The 20,648-nt window shown below is 37.2% G+C and overlaps 2 protein-coding genes across 3 annotated transcripts; both read right to left on the reverse strand.

The window, feature by feature from the left end:
- Window positions 1-785: 785 nt before the first annotated feature.
- naprt (nicotinate phosphoribosyltransferase) lies at window positions 786-16,912 on the reverse strand. Of its 2 annotated transcripts, none has more exons than XM_077233683.1 (13): window positions 16,508-16,912; window positions 13,699-13,826; window positions 13,540-13,622; window positions 8,813-8,943; window positions 8,123-8,238; window positions 7,359-7,552; window positions 7,128-7,268; window positions 5,905-5,989; window positions 5,740-5,820; window positions 5,160-5,262; window positions 4,038-4,195; window positions 1,522-1,629; window positions 786-1,045 (listed from the first exon to the last, which is right to left on the reverse strand). In XM_077233683.1, exons 1-13 carry the CDS (start codon window positions 16,737-16,739, stop codon window positions 959-961), a joined length of 1,647 nt encoding a protein of 548 aa, XP_077089798.1. In that variant the 5' UTR covers window positions 16,740-16,912; the 3' UTR covers window positions 786-958. The 2 variants fall into 2 exon arrangements, with proteins under 2 accessions (XP_077089798.1, XP_077089799.1); XM_077233684.1 differs by having other exon boundaries at window positions 7,128-7,265; window positions 16,508-16,898.
- A 1,536-nt stretch (window positions 16,913-18,448) lies between these two features.
- Window positions 18,449-20,362, reverse strand: cunh8orf82 (chromosome unknown C8orf82 homolog). The gene is made up of 3 exons (XM_077233685.1): window positions 20,145-20,362; window positions 20,010-20,058; window positions 18,449-18,987 (listed from the first exon to the last, which is right to left on the reverse strand). Exons 1-3 carry the CDS (start codon window positions 20,262-20,264, stop codon window positions 18,536-18,538), a joined length of 621 nt encoding a protein of 206 aa, XP_077089800.1. The 5' UTR covers window positions 20,265-20,362; the 3' UTR covers window positions 18,449-18,535.
- Between the last annotated feature and the right edge of the window lie 286 nt (window positions 20,363-20,648).

Consider the following 20,648-nt stretch of genomic DNA (forward strand, 5'->3'; position numbering starts at 1 on the left):
CATAAACCCGTTTTGAATCCCCAACCACATCTCTAAATGTAAAACATTTAAATATCTACGCACAACAAATATATCTGTTAGATTAATTAGATGTAGAGTGTAAATTGATATACGTGGCGTTGGTATTTTTTCCATTCATTTCTCCCATAGGGATAAAAAATAAGTCTTCTTTAAAGCGTCATAAGTCATGAACCAAGCCGGCCAGCTATGTGAGAATCATAACATTACAAATTTTGATTTGAAGCAAAAACGTATTAGAAAATCGGACAAAAATACAAAGGTACGTACGTTACTTAAAAGACTGTGAACGTCTTTAGCGAGGGAAAGAACTACTATCCCATGAAGCTTTGAGAACAGCGTAATCGAATTAAAAGTGATGTAGAAATATAAAACTACTCATTTAAAAATGTTGATTATATATATGCATTTTATTTTAGTTATTTATTGCAAAATATGTACATATTTTTAAATATTTTGAGACTCTAGGTAGATTGAAATTCGCAGTGCTTCATGGGAGTGGGCGGAGCTAAATAAATCTTCTAGCTCTCTGGTTGGTGGAATTTTATGTAGAGCATCGCGGGAAATGTAGTTTTTCACCGAATTACGCTGTTAAACAATTATTTTAAAACTAAGTTGAAATGATGTTGTCTGACAGCTTCAACAGAAGCAAAAACAATCGATTAACAAACATGTAGATCTCTCTTTAAAGGGTATTGTTAAAAATGATTACCCTAGAGAAAATGAGTTTTTACTTCTGGAACCCCACTGTTGCACAAACCACAGAGTCATGAGTCAGTTCACTTTTATTCATAAAACTTTATCATATTATAACAGTAAATAATAATTTTCATTAATCACATATTTTATTAGTTAATCATAAAATGCACCATTGCTGTATCTATTAGATTTAGATTTAATGGCTGTGACTTTGGTCCGGGCTCCGGGTTTCAGCTCGGCTTCAGTTCGACAGCAGGAAGTTGCTGCCTTTACCGTTTCCTTTTGTGATATCAGAGACCAGGGAGTGCAGCCGCTCCGATAAAGCCACCTTTAAGAAAATGTATCAGTCTGTAAATATCTTATGCATTTTGCAGTTGCTATATTTATTACAGTGAACTCACGGTGTAATTGTGCGGCTCTTGTAGTCAGGTCAAAACTTTTAAATATTTTATAACTCTTATAGAGTATTTAAGCTGTCTATCACTGTCAAAGCTTAATGACTAGCCTAGGACTTAGGAAACACTAAAACAAGCTAGTCATTTGCTAAAACATGTTAATGCTAGCAAAATACTAAATCATGTAAGCAACATGCTAAAACGTGGTAAGTGTTAAATTGATGCAACATGTTAGCAATGTGTTAATTGGTGCTAACAGTGTGTTAAATCATGTTAACAACATGTTTAAAAATGCTAGCATTTTGCTAATTCATGCTAGGAACATGTTAAAATTTGCTAACAAAGTGTTAAATCACGTTAGCAATGTCTTATACATTTGCAGTTGCTATATTTATTTCAGTGAACTCACTGTGTAATTGTGCGGCTCTTGTAGTCTCTTGTGGTGAGGATGCAGCGTTTGCAGAGAAATCTGTGCGCGCTCACGACTCTCTGACGCGCTGTTGAGGGGGAATGTGATCTGCACACAAACACACACCTCAATTAGCTTCTGTACAAAAATGCATATTTTTGCATTTTGAATTCATGAATGAATTCAGCATTGGAGTTCCCATCTGTAGATTTAAGCTCATAATGTTAGCTTGAGAAAGCACACTGAAAGGATATTTAAACTTCTTCTTCTTCTGAGACTAACATTTCTTACTCTAAATGTGCATTCACACCAAGAACGAATTATAAACATAACTATTATTAAGGGGGTCAAAACTTATAGAGTATTTAAGCAGTCACTAGCAAAGCTTAACAACTAGCCTAGGACAACATGTTAAAATATGCTATTCATGTGTTAAAACTATGTTAATTTATGCTAGCAATTTACTAAAACATGTTATGCTAATTCATGTTAGAAACATGCTAGCAACATGATAAATCATGCTAGCAAAATGCTAAAACATGTTAGCAGTGTGCCAATTCATGTAAGAAAAATGCGAACAATTTGTTAATTCATGTTAGAAAAATGCTAAAACATGGTATGTGCTATTTGCTGCTAGAAATATTCTAGCAATGTGTATGTCTAACAGTGAGCCCAAATCATGCTAGCAACATGTTAAAGAGTAACTAAACACTAAAACAACTTTTTTTAGTTACTTATCTGTTAGAATGGAGCTTCATAAATGCTGTTCATTGATTCGAGTAAATTTTTTGACATTTGGGTATAAAGTGTTTTAATTTTCAAATATATGGTGTAAAAACGTCTGAGTGCTGCCCTCTTCAGGTTAAACGGAAAGCTCCTGCAGTAGGGGTACTCTCTGACGTACGATACTCTCTGACGTCACTCTGTCACGCCCTTGGTGCGAGCTCACCACGCCCTTGGCAGCCCCGGGTATAAAAGCATCTGTTTCCGTCAAAACTACAGTAGCGAGTCAGGAGTTGGAATTAGGAGTATTGAAAACGGATAGATATATATTAGCATATAGTTAGCATAGCATTTATTTAGTTATTTAGATTATTTCGTGTAGCCTAGGTAGTTAATCTCGCCTATCGCTCCAGTGTGCAACCTGCATTTTACGTGGGATTGCTTCTCCAACGCAATGGAGGTGGAAATGGGCTTCTCCACACAGCTCGCGCTGCCAAACGCTGCTGTTCCTGCATGAACTCCACCACCGCAGCGGCGTCATGATGTGAGTGAGCATATCTTTTTAATCACAATTTATGTTCCTTCTTATTAGGCTAAAGTTAATTAATCCTCTGGTGTCGACAAATGCGCCGGCGCGATTTGCTGATTATTTTTTTCACATAGCAGCAAAATATAATGAACGTAATAGTAATAATAATCCTGGAAAAAATTACCTCAAAATGACTGAATATAAGAATAATCGGATGCTGATCGCGATGCGGGAGTTAAGACCGCAGTTTGAGCTGGTGTCCATAGACAATTCACCCTCCTCCACTTCAGGTGAAGGTGGGGGAGAAAAGTTCTCGACTTCAAATGGCCGCTCTGTTGCAAAGCTACTTGCGTCACTCCAGTTTTGCTAGTTTGACAGCAGCTGTCACTGCGGGTCTCAGGGCCACGCCCCCCCGCTCAGCCCCGCCCTCGGTTCGTCGCCTCTATCTCCGCTGGGCTCTGCCCACTTTTCCAGCATTTTTCAAATATTGCCAGTGGGTGGAGTCAGGCTTTGACCAGGGGTTTAGTTACCCTTTAAAGCTTTGTGGTAATTCATTGTAGGAACATGAGATTTGCTAATAAAGTGTTAAATCACGTTAGTGGAACGAAGTCCCAATATTCCTAATTTAAATAATTTATTCACAGAATAAAGGGGCGGGGCCTGGTTGAGTTAGTTAGTAGTGAGTTGAAACTGGCGGTTATAGTAAGAGCGGGACATTTCCCAAACACACTTGAAGCGCTCGACCAATCACAACACACTGCACCAGCCGACCAATCAGAGCACAGCTTGTTTTTCAGAAGGAGGGGCTTCATAGAGACAGGAACTTACATAGTTCTCCTTTAATGAATGAAACACTAGCTGCGTTTACATAGACCCTTATAATCGGATTGACGGCTCAATTGGACTAGAAAACCTTCATGTAAACACCTTAATCGGTCTGATTGAGCTCGATCCGACTGGAATTTCGATTCGATTGAATGAAGTGGTTTATTCCTTTTGTAAATCGATCGAAAGAACATGTAAACATATTAAGTCTGCTGTTTAAAACAAATAAAGAACCAACAGAGGACAATAGTTATTATGCACACTCTATATTCGTGCATGTCAAAAAATATATCCCGATTTGAAGCTTGACATATAATCGTGCACATCAACTCGATTACTTTATTTATCGTTCATGTAAACACCGTGTTCGGATTCATTTCATTCTGACTGAACCCAAAGGTGTCCATGTAAATGTAGCTAGTAATTTGGAAGCACTGACCTGCCCACGGGAGAAGACATCCAAACGCAGACTGGCAACATGAGCAGGAGTGATGGACTGAACGGTCTTGTCCAGTCCTAGAGGAAAGCAATTCAGCGGGACGCCGGCTTTAGGAGCCGGTTCTTCTGACAGACACACCAGATCCATCAGCGGATGAGCTGCGAAACAGAGACTCGATTCAGAGAATGAATGGTTCCGGCAAATGTGGAGCTGGTTAAAAGTGCAGCTCATTTTTGCACGTAAAAAATCGAACGAAATGAATAATAGTTTTGGCAAATCAGTTAAAAATGAATATGACTCCAGTCATATATATACACACACACCCGCGCACACTGTATATACACTGCCGTTCAAAAGTTTGAGATCGGTAAGATTTTTAATGTTTTTAAAAGAAGTGTCTTCTGCTCACCAAGGCTGCATTTATTTGATTAAAAATATAGTTAAAAACTGTAATATTGTCAAATATTTTTACAATTTAAAACGTGTTTTCTGTTAAAATGTAATTTATTTCTGCAATTAAGTAAAGCTGAATTTTCAGCATCATTACTCCAGTCTAGAAAGTAGAATAGAAAGTTCTATTTCATTTATTTGAAATAGAATCTTTTGTAAGTTATAAATGTCTTTACTGTAACTTTTGATCACCTGAATGCATCCTTGCGGGGAAAACAATTTCTTACTGACCCCAAACTTTTGAAAGTTAGTGTATAATTTGACAAAAGCTTTCTATTTAAGATAAATGCTGTTCTTTCTATTAATCAAAAAATCCTGAAAAAATATTTTCAACATTGATAATAAATCAGAAATGTTTCTTGAGCATCAAATCATCATATTATAGTGATTTCTGAAGGATCATGTGACACTGAAGACTGGAGTAATGATGCTGAAAATTCAGCTTTAATCACAGGAATAAATTACACTTTACTATATATTCACATAGAAAACAGTTATTTTACAGTAGAATAATATTTCACAATATTACTGTTTTACTGTAGTTTTAATCAAATAAATACAGCCTTGGTGAGCTTCTTTTAAAAATATTAAAAACGTACCGATCCCAAACTTTTGAACGCCAGTGTATATATATATATATATATAAATAAAGCACAACAGATAAATACTGACCGTCTGTGTCCAGAAGCCTATAGACAGACTTTCTTCCTGGCAATGTGCTTTTCTCTAGATCTTCACTGAACTTCATTCTGGGACGACCTCTGACCTCTATCAGCTAAAGTGAGAGGGAACCACAGGGTGAGTAATGAAGCCATGAACATGTGTGTAATAAATCACTTTGTGTCAAGCACCTTTATTTATATAGCACTTTTTTACAATAGAGATTGCAGCTTCACAGTGATAACAGAAAAGTAATGCAACAAAGTTTGTTTCTAGAAGAAAATAGCATCACAGTCCAGCTTAAGTAAGGTCAGTGATGGTTCATTTTTGTTGTAAAAAAAGATAAGTTAATTTAGTTGATTTATATATATATATATATAATATATAGCTGCTCTGGAGAAAACCGTGATGTCATCGTCCAGCTCAGTTCAGTTCTCATATAATGGTGTTAATGCAGGCAGATCAATATTATTGTTGAATATTGAATTTAATGTCCCCAATTAGGCAACCCAAAAGCCGATGGCGACAAAGGCGAGGAAGGAACTAAAACTCAGGTGACAGAATGGAGAAAAAAACCTAAAACTTTTGGTACCTTATAAACACAGCCCAGAGAAGGCTGACGTGTGCATGTGACCAGATGAGTCCCGACACCGACCACATCGATCTCATTATCCTGACAGACACACACACATACACACACAGGTAATGAACGTCTCCACTGCACATGAACGTTGCTGTCTTTATGAAAAGCTCTTACCTTCTTGTTGAGTTCAGAGAGACTCTGTTCAGAAATACTGTTTGTGCCGACGATGAGGAGAGACTCAAACTGAGGAACTGAGAACCTACAGAAACACAGATCTGTGGTTAAAACCGTTATTTAAGTATCTTTGCTTTGCTATTATAGTGTCTGTTTAAAGTCCCCCTGTGGTGAAAATCAAGCTTTTAATGTTGTTTATATGTGTTTTTAATGTGCTTTAAGACAAACAATGTGTAAATTCATAAGTCGACAGCATTGCTGAGTATTTTCTCCTTAAAACTGCAGTGAAACAAAGACAGTCTCAAAAACACGGTTTGAAATCGCTGGTGTTTCTGACGTCACAAACTACCTTGTAACCAATCAGATCAACATGTGATCGTCAACGAGTGGATCATTACATTCAAGATGTTTTAAGTAACGTTTTTATTTTCAAGGAAAATTTTAATTTTGCTGATCAAGGATGAGTTTTAAGGGATACAATTATTGACTACAGGGGGACTTTTATAATTTACATTTTATTTTTATATTTTCTGTTTAATTTTAATGTTTTTGTAATTTTATTGTGTGTGTTTTTATCATGTTTATTAGTTTAAAAAAATATATATGTTTTTATTAAGTTTCAGTTTATTTAGATTTAGTTATTTTATTACGTTGTGACGTACAACAACAGAAGCGCTGCGCTATTACACTAGTGAACTGACTCGAGGCCCACAGAGGAGGAAATGAATAGTTGAAATAAAAGTCGTTATTTTTGTTTGTTTTTTGCGCACAAAAAGTATTCTCGTCGCTTGATAAACTTAAGATTGAGCCACTGTAGTCACTTAGACTATTTTAACGATGTCTTTAATAACTTTTCAGGGAACAAGTGTCAATCCCTTAAGAAGCCTATGGAGGAGTGATCCAGCTCTCAGATTTAATCAAAAATATCTTAATTCGTGTTCCGAAGATGAACGAAGGTCTTACGGGGTTGGAACAACATGAGGGTGAGTAAATACTGACAGAATTTTCATTTTTGGGTGAACTATCCCTTTAAATACGCACTACTTGTGTGACGTGATAGGTCCCAAAGCTTGTCTACTCTCCTGCTACACACTCAAAAGTAGGCACTTTTTCTTCACAAAAAGAGTACATACTTTTAGGGCATAGTAAAAGAAGGCGATTTGAGACGCAGCAATATTGTTCAACAAAAAAGTAAAAATAAATTAAAAAAGGAAGTGTCTCACTGTTTGCTGCATTCTTTAAAGACTCGGCGAACTTCCAGCGACTGCCTGCAGAGGTCGCCACTGTCCAGCCTGACGCCCAGCGGCCGATACTGCAGCTCATCCAGACCCAGCGCCACAGCACAGAAACACAGCAAACCGCTACTGCACACACATACAAACACACAACAGTCATCTACAGACGGATAAAACATCAACATACACAATCATCACGTGCCTCTGGCAACGTCTCACCAGCTGACACTGTAGCTGTCGATCACAGGTAGGAAGTTTTGAGGATAAGCGATGGCGTAAGAAAGGAAGGCCGCTAGTTCGCCCTCTCGAATGAGGTTCGGTTTTGAGCCCAAAAGCTGGCAGACGCGAGACAGCCAACCCTTCACCAGACAGATGAAGTCAATCTGGCCGTCACCACCACAGGGAGCCAGAGTCTGACGCCACACATGTAGATATAACATAAAAGATGTATTTTTTTAAAGGAATCAATACTTTTATTCAGCAAGGATGCATTAAATCAATCAAAATTGACACTAAAGACATGCATCAATGTATCATGTTTAAAAAAAAAGCAGTTATTTTGAACTTTCTATTCATCAGAGAATCCTGAGAAATAAAATGTATCACAGTTTCATCAGAAATATGACTGTTTTCAGCATTGATAATAATGAGAAATGTTTCTTGAGCAGCAAATCATCATTTTATACTGATTTCTGAAGGATCATGTGACACTGAAGACTGGAGTAATGATGCTGAAAATACAGCTTTGATCACAGGAATAAATTACAGTTTAACGTATATTCACATAAAAAACAGTTATTTTAAATTGTAATAAAATTATATTTGTTTTTGTTTTTATCAAATAAAGGCAGCCTGTTTGGAGAAAACAATTGCGACAACAAAAAACAAAACATTCCGACCCCAAACTTTTAAACGATAGTGTATGTATTAAGAAATATGAAGTAACTGCATATTGATCAGAAACACTGAAATGTTGACCCCACCTGTGGCCACACCTCCTCCAGGGAGGAAAAGGAAGTGACATAAGAATGTGCCATTGTTCCCGCCACAGGAATGCCAAACAGACGCCCAGCGAGAGCGTTACTTGTCAAATCAAAACCTGAAAAATCAAACAGAAATAGCAGTATCAGTTCAGATGATGTTGAAGACCTAAACCTACCCATACTCTGTGCGTGTTATATTTACGCTAAAGGGTGCCATGTGCGTAGGATATGTACGCTTTGGCAAAAGCGTCGTATATGACGCATTGGGATGAGAACGCGTTGAAGTATCATACAAATAGTCCACGAGGACTGCACTGGTTCCAGAGTGTGATCGGTTCACTTCTGGATATTATTGCAAATGTTGGTTCTTTGCTGAAAATGTGAGTTTTTGTGGTGACACTTTACGATAATGTTCATTAGTTAACTACCTTAGTTAACATGAACTAAGAATAAACAATTGATTAATTTCAACATTTATTACTAAGACGTTATTAAAATCAAAGGTTGTATTTGTTAACATTATAATGCAACTAAAATGAAAAAAAACAATGAACAGCTGTATTTTTATTAACTAACATTAACAAAATAATAAACACCGTATCGTAAATAAATACCATGTTAAGTAAATACATTAAGTAATGTTAACTAATGAACCTTATTGTAATGTGTTGGCGTTTTTGCATCACTTACCACCGATGTAAGTGTATCGGGAGGCGGTCAGGCCCCCGTCGGGCCCCTGAGCTCTTCTGAGTCCCATCTCCATTAATCTCCGTCTGGGACCGGCAGCCAAACGGAAACGAGCAGCATTGCTACACACCAGACTGAGAGGAGAGAGAGTGTACAAGCACACATTCGTTACGCGTTCAGGAAACTCCTCACATAGATTATTACACTTTACATTCGTAGAGCAACTTTTTTTTTAAAGCACAAATCTCATTTTATGGAGTGAGAACTCTTAAAAAATCATAGTAAAACAGTTATTATCTAAGGTAAATAATCTCATTCTACACAAATTGTGTGATAATGACTGCTGTCGTAGATCAGCGATCCTCAAACGGGGGTACGCGCACCTCTAGGGGTACGTTGCGGTACTGTAGGGGGTAGGCCCCTACGTGAGATTTATACAAATTCATGTAAATTATTAATAAATTTAAAGGTCCCGTTCTTCGCGATTCCATTTTTCAAACTTTAGTTAGTGTGTAATGTTGCTGTTAGAGCATAAATAATACCTGTAAAATTATAAAGCTCAAAGTTCAATGCCTAGCGAGATATTTTATTTAACAGAAGTCCCCTTTCAAAGCCTACAGCGAACGTCCGGTTTGGACTACATCCCTCTTCTTCCTTTTTTATTGACGTCATTAGAACAGTTTTTTGACTAATCTCCGCCCACTGGAATACGCAAAAAAGGGGGCGTGGTCTTGTTGAGCTCCCACGGAGAAGAGGAAGAGTATCGAGTGTGTTTGTAGCCATGTCGTCGAGACGCTGTTATTTTCATGCCGGAGTCAATTCACCTTTGTTTGGCCTTCCCAGGGACGCTGTGCTTCGAGATCAGTGGTTAAAATTTATGTTTAACTGAAAATATAATCCTCATTTAAAACTATGTGCAGCACATTTTGCCGAAGACAGTTTCATCAATCTCAATCTCAATCAGTTTAATGCTGGATTCGCACAAAGATTGTTCTTGAAAGATGGAGCGGTTCCCTCTTTGTCTGGAGAAGGCGTTGTTTATGGACCACAACCGTAAAGTGTATTTTATTATTTAAGTCGGTGCGTTTAACCGTTTCTGTAACTAATAACACAAAGTGCAACGCTGTTTAGCTTTGTTAACTAGATGGGAATTGAAACTAATCCAACAAACCTTTTAAATAATTGTAGTAATTCAATCAGACACCATCGATTGTTGGTGTTTGTAATGATCAGTTTAAATTATTTATTGATTATATCTAATGTTTACTGTTTAACCACATGGTCGTTTAGCTGCAGCAACGCGAATCATTGTTCTATGTTTATGTAACGTTACTTACTGTAGTAAAGCCATGTTTGTTTACTATTCATTGCGAAGCTATTATGCTACACTAGTCATATGTATGAAATTGTAACTGTAAGAGGCGTGACCTTTCCGGACAACGTGCGATAAGCGGCTGTCGAATCACAACACAGGAACCGCTGGCACAATCAGAACTCGTTACGTATTTCTGAAGCAGGGACTTCATAGAACAAGGAAGTCATCGGCTAGGGATGCACCGATACCACTTTTTAAGGGTCGAGTACGAGTACCGATATTTTTTTCCTGGTACTCGCCGATACCGATACCGATGCCTGTTGTACTGGGGGGTTCTCGTTTTATGTGGCAATTTTCTAAGAACAACACAATGAGACTAATGAACATATCAGCATCTTTATTTTCAACAACTTAAATAAACTTAAAAAAATAAATAATTCTTATTGTGCTTATCACAAATTTTCAAAGCCCAAATTTCACAGTGTCCAATAACCTCCAAAGGGCAAAACCAAGGACATAATGAAGGTAATTTTTACCTGCCTGTCACAAAGTTGTCAAAGTGCTAAAGAAATCACAGACAACAAGACAATCAAATTTGTCATAAAGTGCCAAAGAAATCACAGAACAAATGTTTAACATAACACTGAGTAACAATGTAATCACAGCCGAAAGTGTAAAGTGAAATATTAGAGTGTACTATTAAATCAAGCAACACTATAACTGCAGGAAGAGTGTTCATAAGAATTAAGAAATATAAGCTAAGGATATACGTGAGGTATCGGTCTTTGGTATCGGGGTATTTTTACGAGTACAAGTACATGAGCTTGGTATCGGGCCCGATACCGATACTGGTATCGGTGCATCCCTATCCGTTTTTTGGACAGTGAAAACAGCGGTATACAGATAAGTAAAGTGTGTGAAAAATACTGTGTTTTTTTACACGCGAAACATGAACACATGTTATATTGCACACTGTAAACACAATCAAAGCTTCAAAAAAAACATGAAGAACGGGACCTTTAAAAGATATACAAAATCATCCATGATTAATAAAAAATATCATACAAAAATAAGCTTAATAAAATATTTATGTAAACCACATTTTTATATAAAATGTTTCTATTTTAAATGTGATTGTAAACTACCTAAATCAGAGAAGAAGAATTTGAATCACGCCGATCGGGAAGCCAGTTGCTTTCGTGGAAACAAATAGACATTTAAATGAAATCCTGGTTAAAACCTAGCAATACTACAGCGGAGAACGGGGAGAATGAAGAAAAAAAGAAAGTCAAAGTGGAGCCAAACAAAATACCGTCAATAGATAGCCGAAGTTATGACGTCACTTTGTAGGACAACTCGTAAGTTATAGCGGCGCATCGGTTCCCTCGATCGAAAAAAGCTATGCATTTTCCCCATAGACTTTTGGAAAATCGCAAAAAATAAGATCTGTGTTCAACAAAGAGTTGTGACCCTTACACGTTTTGTCTATCAAGATAATCTTTACAAGTTAATCCAAAATGTATACATTTTGAAGCCTATATAAAGTTTAAAAAACCACAAGATGGCTATAACTGGTGTGTTTTATGTCATAAATCAAAACGTGAAAATATTTAGAGGCTTTGTTAACCACAGACCATATTTCAGGCGATTTAGCAAAAACCCATTCGAAAAACCCATAGACTTTAGGGCGAGGGAACCGGAAGTGCTAAAATGCTAAATCACTTCCGCGTTTTGGCCTACAAAGTGACGTCATAACTTTGGCACTCTATATAAGCAGGGGTATGTTTTGATGGGATTCACGACAACAAAGTTACTCATGGAGCGGCGTTTTACATTGCGTCCCGGCTGTGTATAGCTACGCAATACGAAGTGACCATTCTCGAAAGGGATTGCGTAGCCTGCCGCACTGTAGTAACATGGCAAGTTGTCGCTTCAGTCGATTTAAACCTGCTATAACGGCGAATTCGGGTTCCCTTTATAGGCGTTCTGTGTGTCTATGCCCTGAGAGCTGATTGGCGCACAGGTCAGAGGCGCCTTCACCATTGGATGTGCAGTTGCTGCAGCACAGCCAATCAGTGAGTCAGTCTCTCACTGTGCAGTTGCAATGCGTTTTCCATATAAGCTTCAATAAATCTGAGTAAAGGAGTTTCCCCCAATTTATTATTGTAAATGTTTATTATTGCAAATGTTTTTCGTTTAGCCTACAATGTTTAATAAATCTCATAATGATGGCACATCACTATATAGTCATAGCTTTTATTTCTATCTCAAATGATTGGGGCCGGTCAGGAGGTACTTGGCTGAGAAAATATTTGATAGGGGGTACATTATTGAAAAAAAGATTGAGAAGCACTGGTCTAGATAGACAGATAGATAGAAAGAAATAAAACAGCTATTTACATATTAATTCGATTTTTATTGGTAAAAAAAACAACAATTTTCTTATTTTTTCTTATCTTACAATTTTTCCGGTTCTCTTCGCATGTCGGTCAAAAATGACAGATTTTTGTTTATTTCAATAAAATGGTTGTACTTTATTTTAGTTCGATAATGTTTTTTTATTAAATATTTTGTATGTTTAGGGGATTTTATGGTACTTAATTATATTTAAGCTGTATTAAAATCCATTTATTTACTTTTTGAGCATAGACGTGAAAATTTCCATCTTAAACTGTCGTAAAATCTTGAATGCTTTAAAGCAACAGACTGAAGTTTGATCTCTTTTTAAAGACGACACTTGGGATATTATTCCTGAAGTGAAAAAAGTTTAAAAAGTGAACTTTAAAAAAGTTACAGAATTTTACGTTAATTGTTATGAAAATGCACAAAATACTATTTTCATTTTTGATATGAAATATATATTTAAAAAAAATTTTTACTCTAAAACGGCAAGAAAATCAAAGCCATAAATCTAAACAAGTTGTGTTACAAATTTGAGGTTGATATCTCAAAAAATGAGCGTTCAGTGAGAGTGTGTTCGGCTGCAGTACCAAACGCTTCCACTAGAGGAAGTTCGTCTCCCATTCATTTCCAATGCGCTCATTTTTGACCCGAGGAGCACAAGTGTGACTATTTTTTTCAGGACCATTTAACCTTTTCGAATCATGCATTCTTGTGTTCACATAGAAAGTGCCAAAACCTTTACCAAGTTTCATACCATTCCGATGAAGTAAAAAAAAAAAAAACGCGTACAATTTTTCAGTCAAAAACCGCACCAAAGTATAAATATACATTTAGTTTGTAGAATTTTCTGAACAGTAAGCAACTCCTTTCACTTGACAGAAAAAGTAAAACATTTACTTACCCAGGTGAATTTAAACAAGCACACTGTTATATAAATGTGTTTTTTTAAAGCACCATTGCAATAAAGAAAATAATGAATGAGTGTCATTAATTAACAGAGTGTTGTATTTACCTGGCGTAGTTAACCAGGCAGAGCAGGCTGGTCTCCAGCAACTGAACTACAGCCAGCGGTCCAGATACTTCCAGCAGAGGAACCTAAAAACACCAATAACAGACAGAACTCAACATGAACTCAACGTCCCACAGCAGAACACCTGAACCGTTCACGTACTCGGGCGAAGACCACGGACCCCTCGGGCACTGCCGACACACACACTGCCGAACAGTCCAGCTCCTTCAGATACGTGAAGAAAGCAGCGTCTGTGTCCGCTGGGAGGACGGAGCGCAAATACTCCACATCTGAAACACAAGAGCATGCTGGGCTTACATGGGATTATTTTTGTGCCTTTAATATTGCACGTAACTTTTCAAGAAACGAATGAAAATATGAATGGACACTGAATAAAATATCTTTCAAACCGAAAGAAAAAAAAAATATTTGGAAAACAGTTAGGAAAACATGCAGTGTATTAAAAACAGTCAAAAATTTCATCTGCAATTAACTTTTTCCCGGTTTCAAAGACATTTTTTCAGAGTCCATTTATATTTTCATTAGTTTCCTAAAAAGTTACATTCAATATTAAAGGCACAAAAATAATCCCATAAGCATACAGACACATGAGACACGAATGAACAGCACTGAGTAGGACACATTTCCATGGACTTTGCTTGCATTCTTCATTTTCCAACTACTTTTTTATTTGCAGATAACGCCATCAGACTAATGCATGTTAAGGAACAAGTAAATATTAACAAACGTGCAGTGAGATTGTCTCAAAACCTAGTGAGCCTAACTAGACAGCATTTCCAGGAGTGTTCTGAGTCAAATATACTACCAAACCACTTGCTTTTGAGATGGCAGCATACTAGGTTAGTGATGCATTTCCAAAAAATGACCAAAAAAGCTGTTTAGGTAGGGTGGTCACTTGGTTTTAGGAAATATGCATGGCAAATTGTGTCTAGTTAGGCAACATAATAAATGATAAGTTGCATGACCAAAAATGCTGTTTAGGTAGTAAGTTAACTAGGTTTTAAGACATACAAAAAATGATGTAGCATACTACGTTTTGAGATGCATGCCCAAAAAAGCTGTTTGGGTAGGGAGCTCACTTGGTTATATAGATTGGTTAAGATATTCTGTTTAGTTAGGCAGCATATTAGGTTTTGAAATGCATGATGTAGTCGGGGCCCAAGGTTTTAAGACATACGCCAAAAATGCTGTCCATGCAGTAACCACAAAGTTTTGAGACATTGTCAAAAGCTGCCTATGTAGACAGCATATAGGTTTTGAGATGCATGCCACATGTTTATGTAGTCATTTCACCTGGTTTTAAGATGTATACCTGACTAATATTGTCTACTTAGGCAACATACTAGGTTTAGTAATGCATGCATGTGACGACCCTGAGTGTACTCCTTACCTGATGGTGGCAGTCTGTGGGAGTTGAGTCACTCCCCCATGTTAATTGTTACTTAGGAAATTTAGTATTTAAGCCTCTGAGTTTTCATTTGGTTCCCACTCTCTGTGGGATAGTTTCTCACAGGAGCTGCTCTTTACATCTCATTGCTTTTCTTTCTTATTCTTATCTTATATCATGTAGCTGTAATATTTTGTTGTAGTTGTTTTGTTTACCGGTATTTCTTTTTTTTTTTTTTTTTTCCCTAGACTTATGTTTGTTGTGAGTAGTTATTGTTATATTTGTTAAAGAAAAATAAATAAATAAATTAATTCATGGAACAGTTTGAGTTTGATCCCTCTTTTATGTTGCGGCTTTAAACGAGCTGGTCGTAACAATGCACAAATGTTCAAAGTCAGATCTGGGCTGCGTTTCCCAAAAGCATTGTAGGCCTAAGTAGATCGTAGAACCATTGCCACCAATGCTCACAATGCTTTTGAGAAACAGCACAGATCAGTTGAGAGACAGCTGCCAAAAGCTGTCTATGTAGAGTGCATACTAATTTTTACGATGCATGCTGTTTGAGTAGGGAGCTTACTTGGTTAAGACGTGTGCCTGACAAATGCTGTTTAGTTAGGCAGCATACTAACTTTTAAGATGCATGACCAAAAAAGCTGTTTAGGTAGGGTGGTCACTTGGTTTTAGGACATATGCCTAACAAATGATGTCTACTTAGTCGCTTGTCTACTAGGATCTACTTAAGTAGATCCTAAAACCATGACAAATGCTCACGATGCTTTTGTGGAAAAACAGCTCAGATCAGTTAAGAGACAGCTGCCAAAAACTATAGACTGCAGTGCATACTAGGTTTAAAGATGCATGCTCAAAAATCTGTTTGCCTAGGGAGCTTACTTGTTTTTAAGACGTGTGCCTAACAAATGTGGTTTAATTAGGCAGCATACTAACTTTTGAGATGCATGCACAAATACAGCGGTTTGGGTAGGGAGAAACTTAGGCAGCATACTAGGTTTTGAAATGCTTGATGTAGTCTGTGCACTAGGTTTTAAGACACATGCCAAAAAAGCTGTGTAGTTATGCAGCATTCTAGGTTAGTGATGTTAAGATGCATGACAAAAAAAATCTGTTTAAGTAGTCAGTTAACTAGGTAAAGACATGCAAAAAGTTATGTAGCATACTAAGATATGAGATGCATGCCCAAAAAATCTTTAGGGAGCTCACTGGTTTTATGACATGCTGTTTAGTTAGGCAGCATACTACGTTTTAAGATGCATTAGAAAGAGCACTAGATTTTAAGACACATGGACGTTTTAAGACTACTAGGGAGCTCACTGGATTTATGACATGCTGTTTAGTTAGGCAGATGCATTATATACTTGGTGCACTAGGTTTTAAGACACATGCCACAAATGCTTTCAAGTTATGCCGCATACTAGGTTTTGAACCACATGCTGTACTATTAGGGAGCATATTAGACACATACCCAAAAATAATGTGTACTAATTTTTAAGACGCATTCTAAAACTCAAATACACAAGTAAGTGTGTATGCAGTACACATGCTCACCGCTATCTGAGAAAGTGAAGTTTTGTAGGAACAGCAAACAGTCGCTCAGACCCGCAAAGAGGGAAAACCCTCCGCCGAAAGGGTTATCCCGGAAAAACAGTTCGAACACGGCCGGCTCGTTGTGTCTGCGCGCGCGCCAGTACGCGTACGCCATGGTGAACTGGTACAGATCCGTTAGTAACGGAGGAACCCGCTGAAGCACGGAGTGCCCATTTCCCTCATGTGTGGCCATGTTTCAGTTCAGTTTATCTGCTTGTTTTTGTTGTTGTTGTGCGACATGCAGTATTAGTGTTCCCCGTCTTTGCTTTAGTTTCTTCGGTGTCCCACCATGCTCACGTGTGATCGGGTGACCCTTTACACAGTTACTGACTCCTGCTAGTATTCAGTCTCCGCCCAACTACTCTCATGTGTTCTCCAATCTGTGTTTGTAAACTGGTTTGAGGGGTTTCAACACTTTGGCTCTGTCCCAAATGGCACACTAAGCACTCGCGGTCTTCCTTCGAGTCCGCACTTTTGTAACATCGAGGGCGCGTGACTGTTTCGTGTTGCCTTCTTTGTTCAATAAAAAAATATGTCCCTTAAAAAAAAAAAAAAACGTCGAGGGCGCACATCGACCTAAAATGACAAATGGGACACTCTCCAGTCTCGCGGTCGCACGCGCAAGACCGAAAGTGCATTTGAAGTTGGCACAGGGCGAAACACACTGCATGACCCAGCTGATAATATCAAGACACTAACAGCTCAATCAGATTGTAAACCACGAAGGTTTATTTGGATGCTAGGAAGATGGTACATTGCCAATAATACATTATATATATATATATACTGTATATATACTCAGCAATTGTGTTGTTTTATGAATTTACACATGGTTAATAATATAAACAAATATAAACAACATTGGAAGCTTGATTTTCACCACAGGGGGACTTTAAATGAATGTGGTAGTACTGATGCCTAAAGGAACAGTTTAGTGGTGTTTTATTTCTTTGTTTATTGTTTTAGGCGGCGTCCTGTACATTCACGCTTATACTCATTCTGCTTGGTTTGTGCTGTACGAAAAAAAGAAAGTCATATAAGTTTGAAGTGTTGGGGGAAATTCATTACAAGTCACTTGAGTTACGTAATCAGATTGCTTTTTCAAGTAACTAGTAAAGTAACACATTACTTTTTCAATTTACAACAAAATATCTGAGTTACTTTTTCACATTTATTGACTGACAGCTCTCCTGTCCCCATTTTGAGAGAAATTAAGTGAGGAGGTGTGTGTGTGTGTGTGTGCGCGCGCGCTGTGTAAACATGATTTATTTTATTTCAAAACTTAATGTGAACATGCATTCACTCATCTCATTTGCACAAAAACATTCAATATTCCTCAAAATAAATAAAAACGGTAAAATGCAATCTCAGAATTTTAAGCAAATCTTACTAACTAAATTACTCAAATATACTTTATGTATTTAATCTCACTTTATTAAAAAATGTCTTTGCTGCTGACCTTCAATGATCTAATTCAGCCAAACTAATAAGTAAAATTTACTTTAGATTAGATTTAGAAATAAGTGTTGAACTTCCTTCTCCTGTTTCCTATTGTTGTTTAATCCAGAACGGCTGAAAGGTTTGTTTGAGCGGCGCCCTCTACTGTACAGGAGTAAATATGCATTTCCTTCAGCCTGAGGCTTATTCACTTTTAGTGTGAAAGGGCCTCAACATTTGCCAGAAATATAACTTTTTTGTTGTTATTAAAAAACAAACAAGCAAGCCCAGCCCAGGTGAGAAAAAGTAACGCAAAAGTAATGTAACAAATTACTTTTCATAAAAAGTAACTAAGTAACACAATATTGTAATGCATTACTTTTAAAAGTAACTTTCCCAAACACCGTGACTTTGAGATAAAAAGAGGCAGAGTAACAAACAAACATTAAGAAATCAGACCAGCCATTAGACACAATATATACATTTATTTTAGCAGTGTGTTCAGAACTTACAGCTGGATTTTAATGGTCACAATGTTCTCGGTAGATAGAATCATGTTGAATCTTTTTGAGCATGAAAATGTGTCGCCAGATCATTCGTTAGTGTGTGTCGACGCCCCGCCCACATGAAATGAGTGGGTTGTCCTGAACTCTCCTGATCTGTGGCGAACTCGAAGTGTGCACTCAGATCAATGGCCAACGCAGACCGTACCAGCCCCACCCCACCCCCCCGCTCAGGTCCGGGATGGTACAGTCTGCCGCTCACTGGTTGCATGAAAAGAGACTCCGGTTTAAACGGAACAGTCAGTTTAGCTCCGCCTCCACAGTATGACAGACACTCAAGCCCCGCCTCCGATAACAGGTGCGTGAAAACGATGGGCTTATCGTCGCAGCGCACGAAGTTGCGTTCGCGTCCGCAGAACGAGAGGAAGGGGAAGTCCTGTTGGTAACGGCCACTCTCGTTCAATTTCAGACGATTGAAGAAGAAAATTAAGAAGCGCTGGTCTAATAGAGATGGAACATAGAGAAAGAGTTGTAAAATCACATACATTTTCTTCCCCGTAGACTGTTTGCTAAAAGCATGCTAAAATATGCTAATTCATGCAAGCAATCTGTTAAAATATGTTATAGCATGCTAATCATGCTAACACCATGTTAAAACATGCTAGGATTGTGTTAATTCATGCTAGCAACAGGCTAGCGACATGCTAATCAAATGTTAGCCTAAAATATGTTAGCAACGTGTTAAATCATATTTGTAAAATGTTAATCATGCTAACATGTTACCAACATGAACATGTTAACAGCAAGCTAAATCATGTTAATGACATGCTAATTAATGCTAACAATGTGTTAAAACATGTTAATCATGTTAACAACATGTTAAAACATGCTAGGAATGTGTTAATTCATGCTAGCAACAGGTTAACAAAATGCTAATTATGTTAATAACATGTTAAAACATGCTAGGAACGTGTTAGTTCCTGTAAGCAAAACATACTAGCAACATGCTAATCATGCTAGCAAAATGTTAAAACATGTTAACAACGTGTTAAATCATATTTGCAAAATGTTAACAACAAACATTTATTTTGCAACATAAACATGTTGGATCGGATGTTAAATTAGGATGCTAAATCATGTTAGCAACATGCTAAATTATAATAATAATGCAAAAATTTAATGACACATTTCTATGTTTACGGTTATCCTATTATTATGTTTTCAGTTGTATTTGGGTTAAATTTTGAATATTGTAACCATATGTGGTATTATCATATCACTGTACCATTTACGCCACAGTAAGAGAAATTTTAAGTACAGAAAAGAAAAAGAGGATTAACTCTATTGTACTGTAAGTCAGTCACTGTGTAAGAGGTTTATATTAATGTAATACAGACCACAAGACATATGCATATCCCATAAGAACATTTATGCACACAAGTTTATATTAAAAGTAACCTCCATTTAGGGTTCACAAATATATATTTATATTGGCTTTACTGTTGATGCACAAATAGAAATACCTTTGAAACAGGTGACAAAGTTCTTCACTTTGGTGTCATCCAGAAAGAGCTTGACAAAAGAGAAAATAAATCATGATTATGGAACTGACATCAATGTCAGCAGAAGTAATAGCCTATAATAATCTCATTATATACCTGTCCTTGATGATCGATATAGTAGAAATACTCTCTGATTCTTGCTTCTGGACTCTGTCCTTGTGTGTATGAGGACAACCTCCTCCATTTACTGCTAAACAGCCTGTTGACAAACCTCATAGCTGCTTCATTTACAGTAAAACCCCTGCATTGTTTATATTCTGTAGAGTTCCAGCTGTTTCTGGTTCCGGCGGAAACAAACGCCACGCACGTCAGTTCCGCCTTTCTGAGATTGAAAACGCCGTTGTTCTAGTTTAATCGCGTTAGTGTTTAGATTTACGAGCTGTGCTAAACATCATAGGATTCGGCTAGATAAGAAGTCACATTATTATAATAAAAAAGCATACTGATTGTATTCCAGCTAAACACTAGATGGCGCTGTCTTGTTTTTACTGTAATTAGGAAAGGCAAGTTTAATTATCTTATGCACGTATTATTAAGATTTACATTGGCATACTACTAAACAGAAAGAGAAAGACGTTAATTAATTTAACGAAATTATAA

The sequence above is a fragment of the Siphateles boraxobius genome, unplaced genomic scaffold (assembly GCF_051911475.1).
Source record: "Siphateles boraxobius isolate OS27281-9 unplaced genomic scaffold, OSU_SipBor_1 183, whole genome shotgun sequence".
In the NCBI taxonomy this organism is placed as follows: Eukaryota; Metazoa; Chordata; class Actinopteri; order Cypriniformes; family Leuciscidae; genus Siphateles; species Siphateles boraxobius.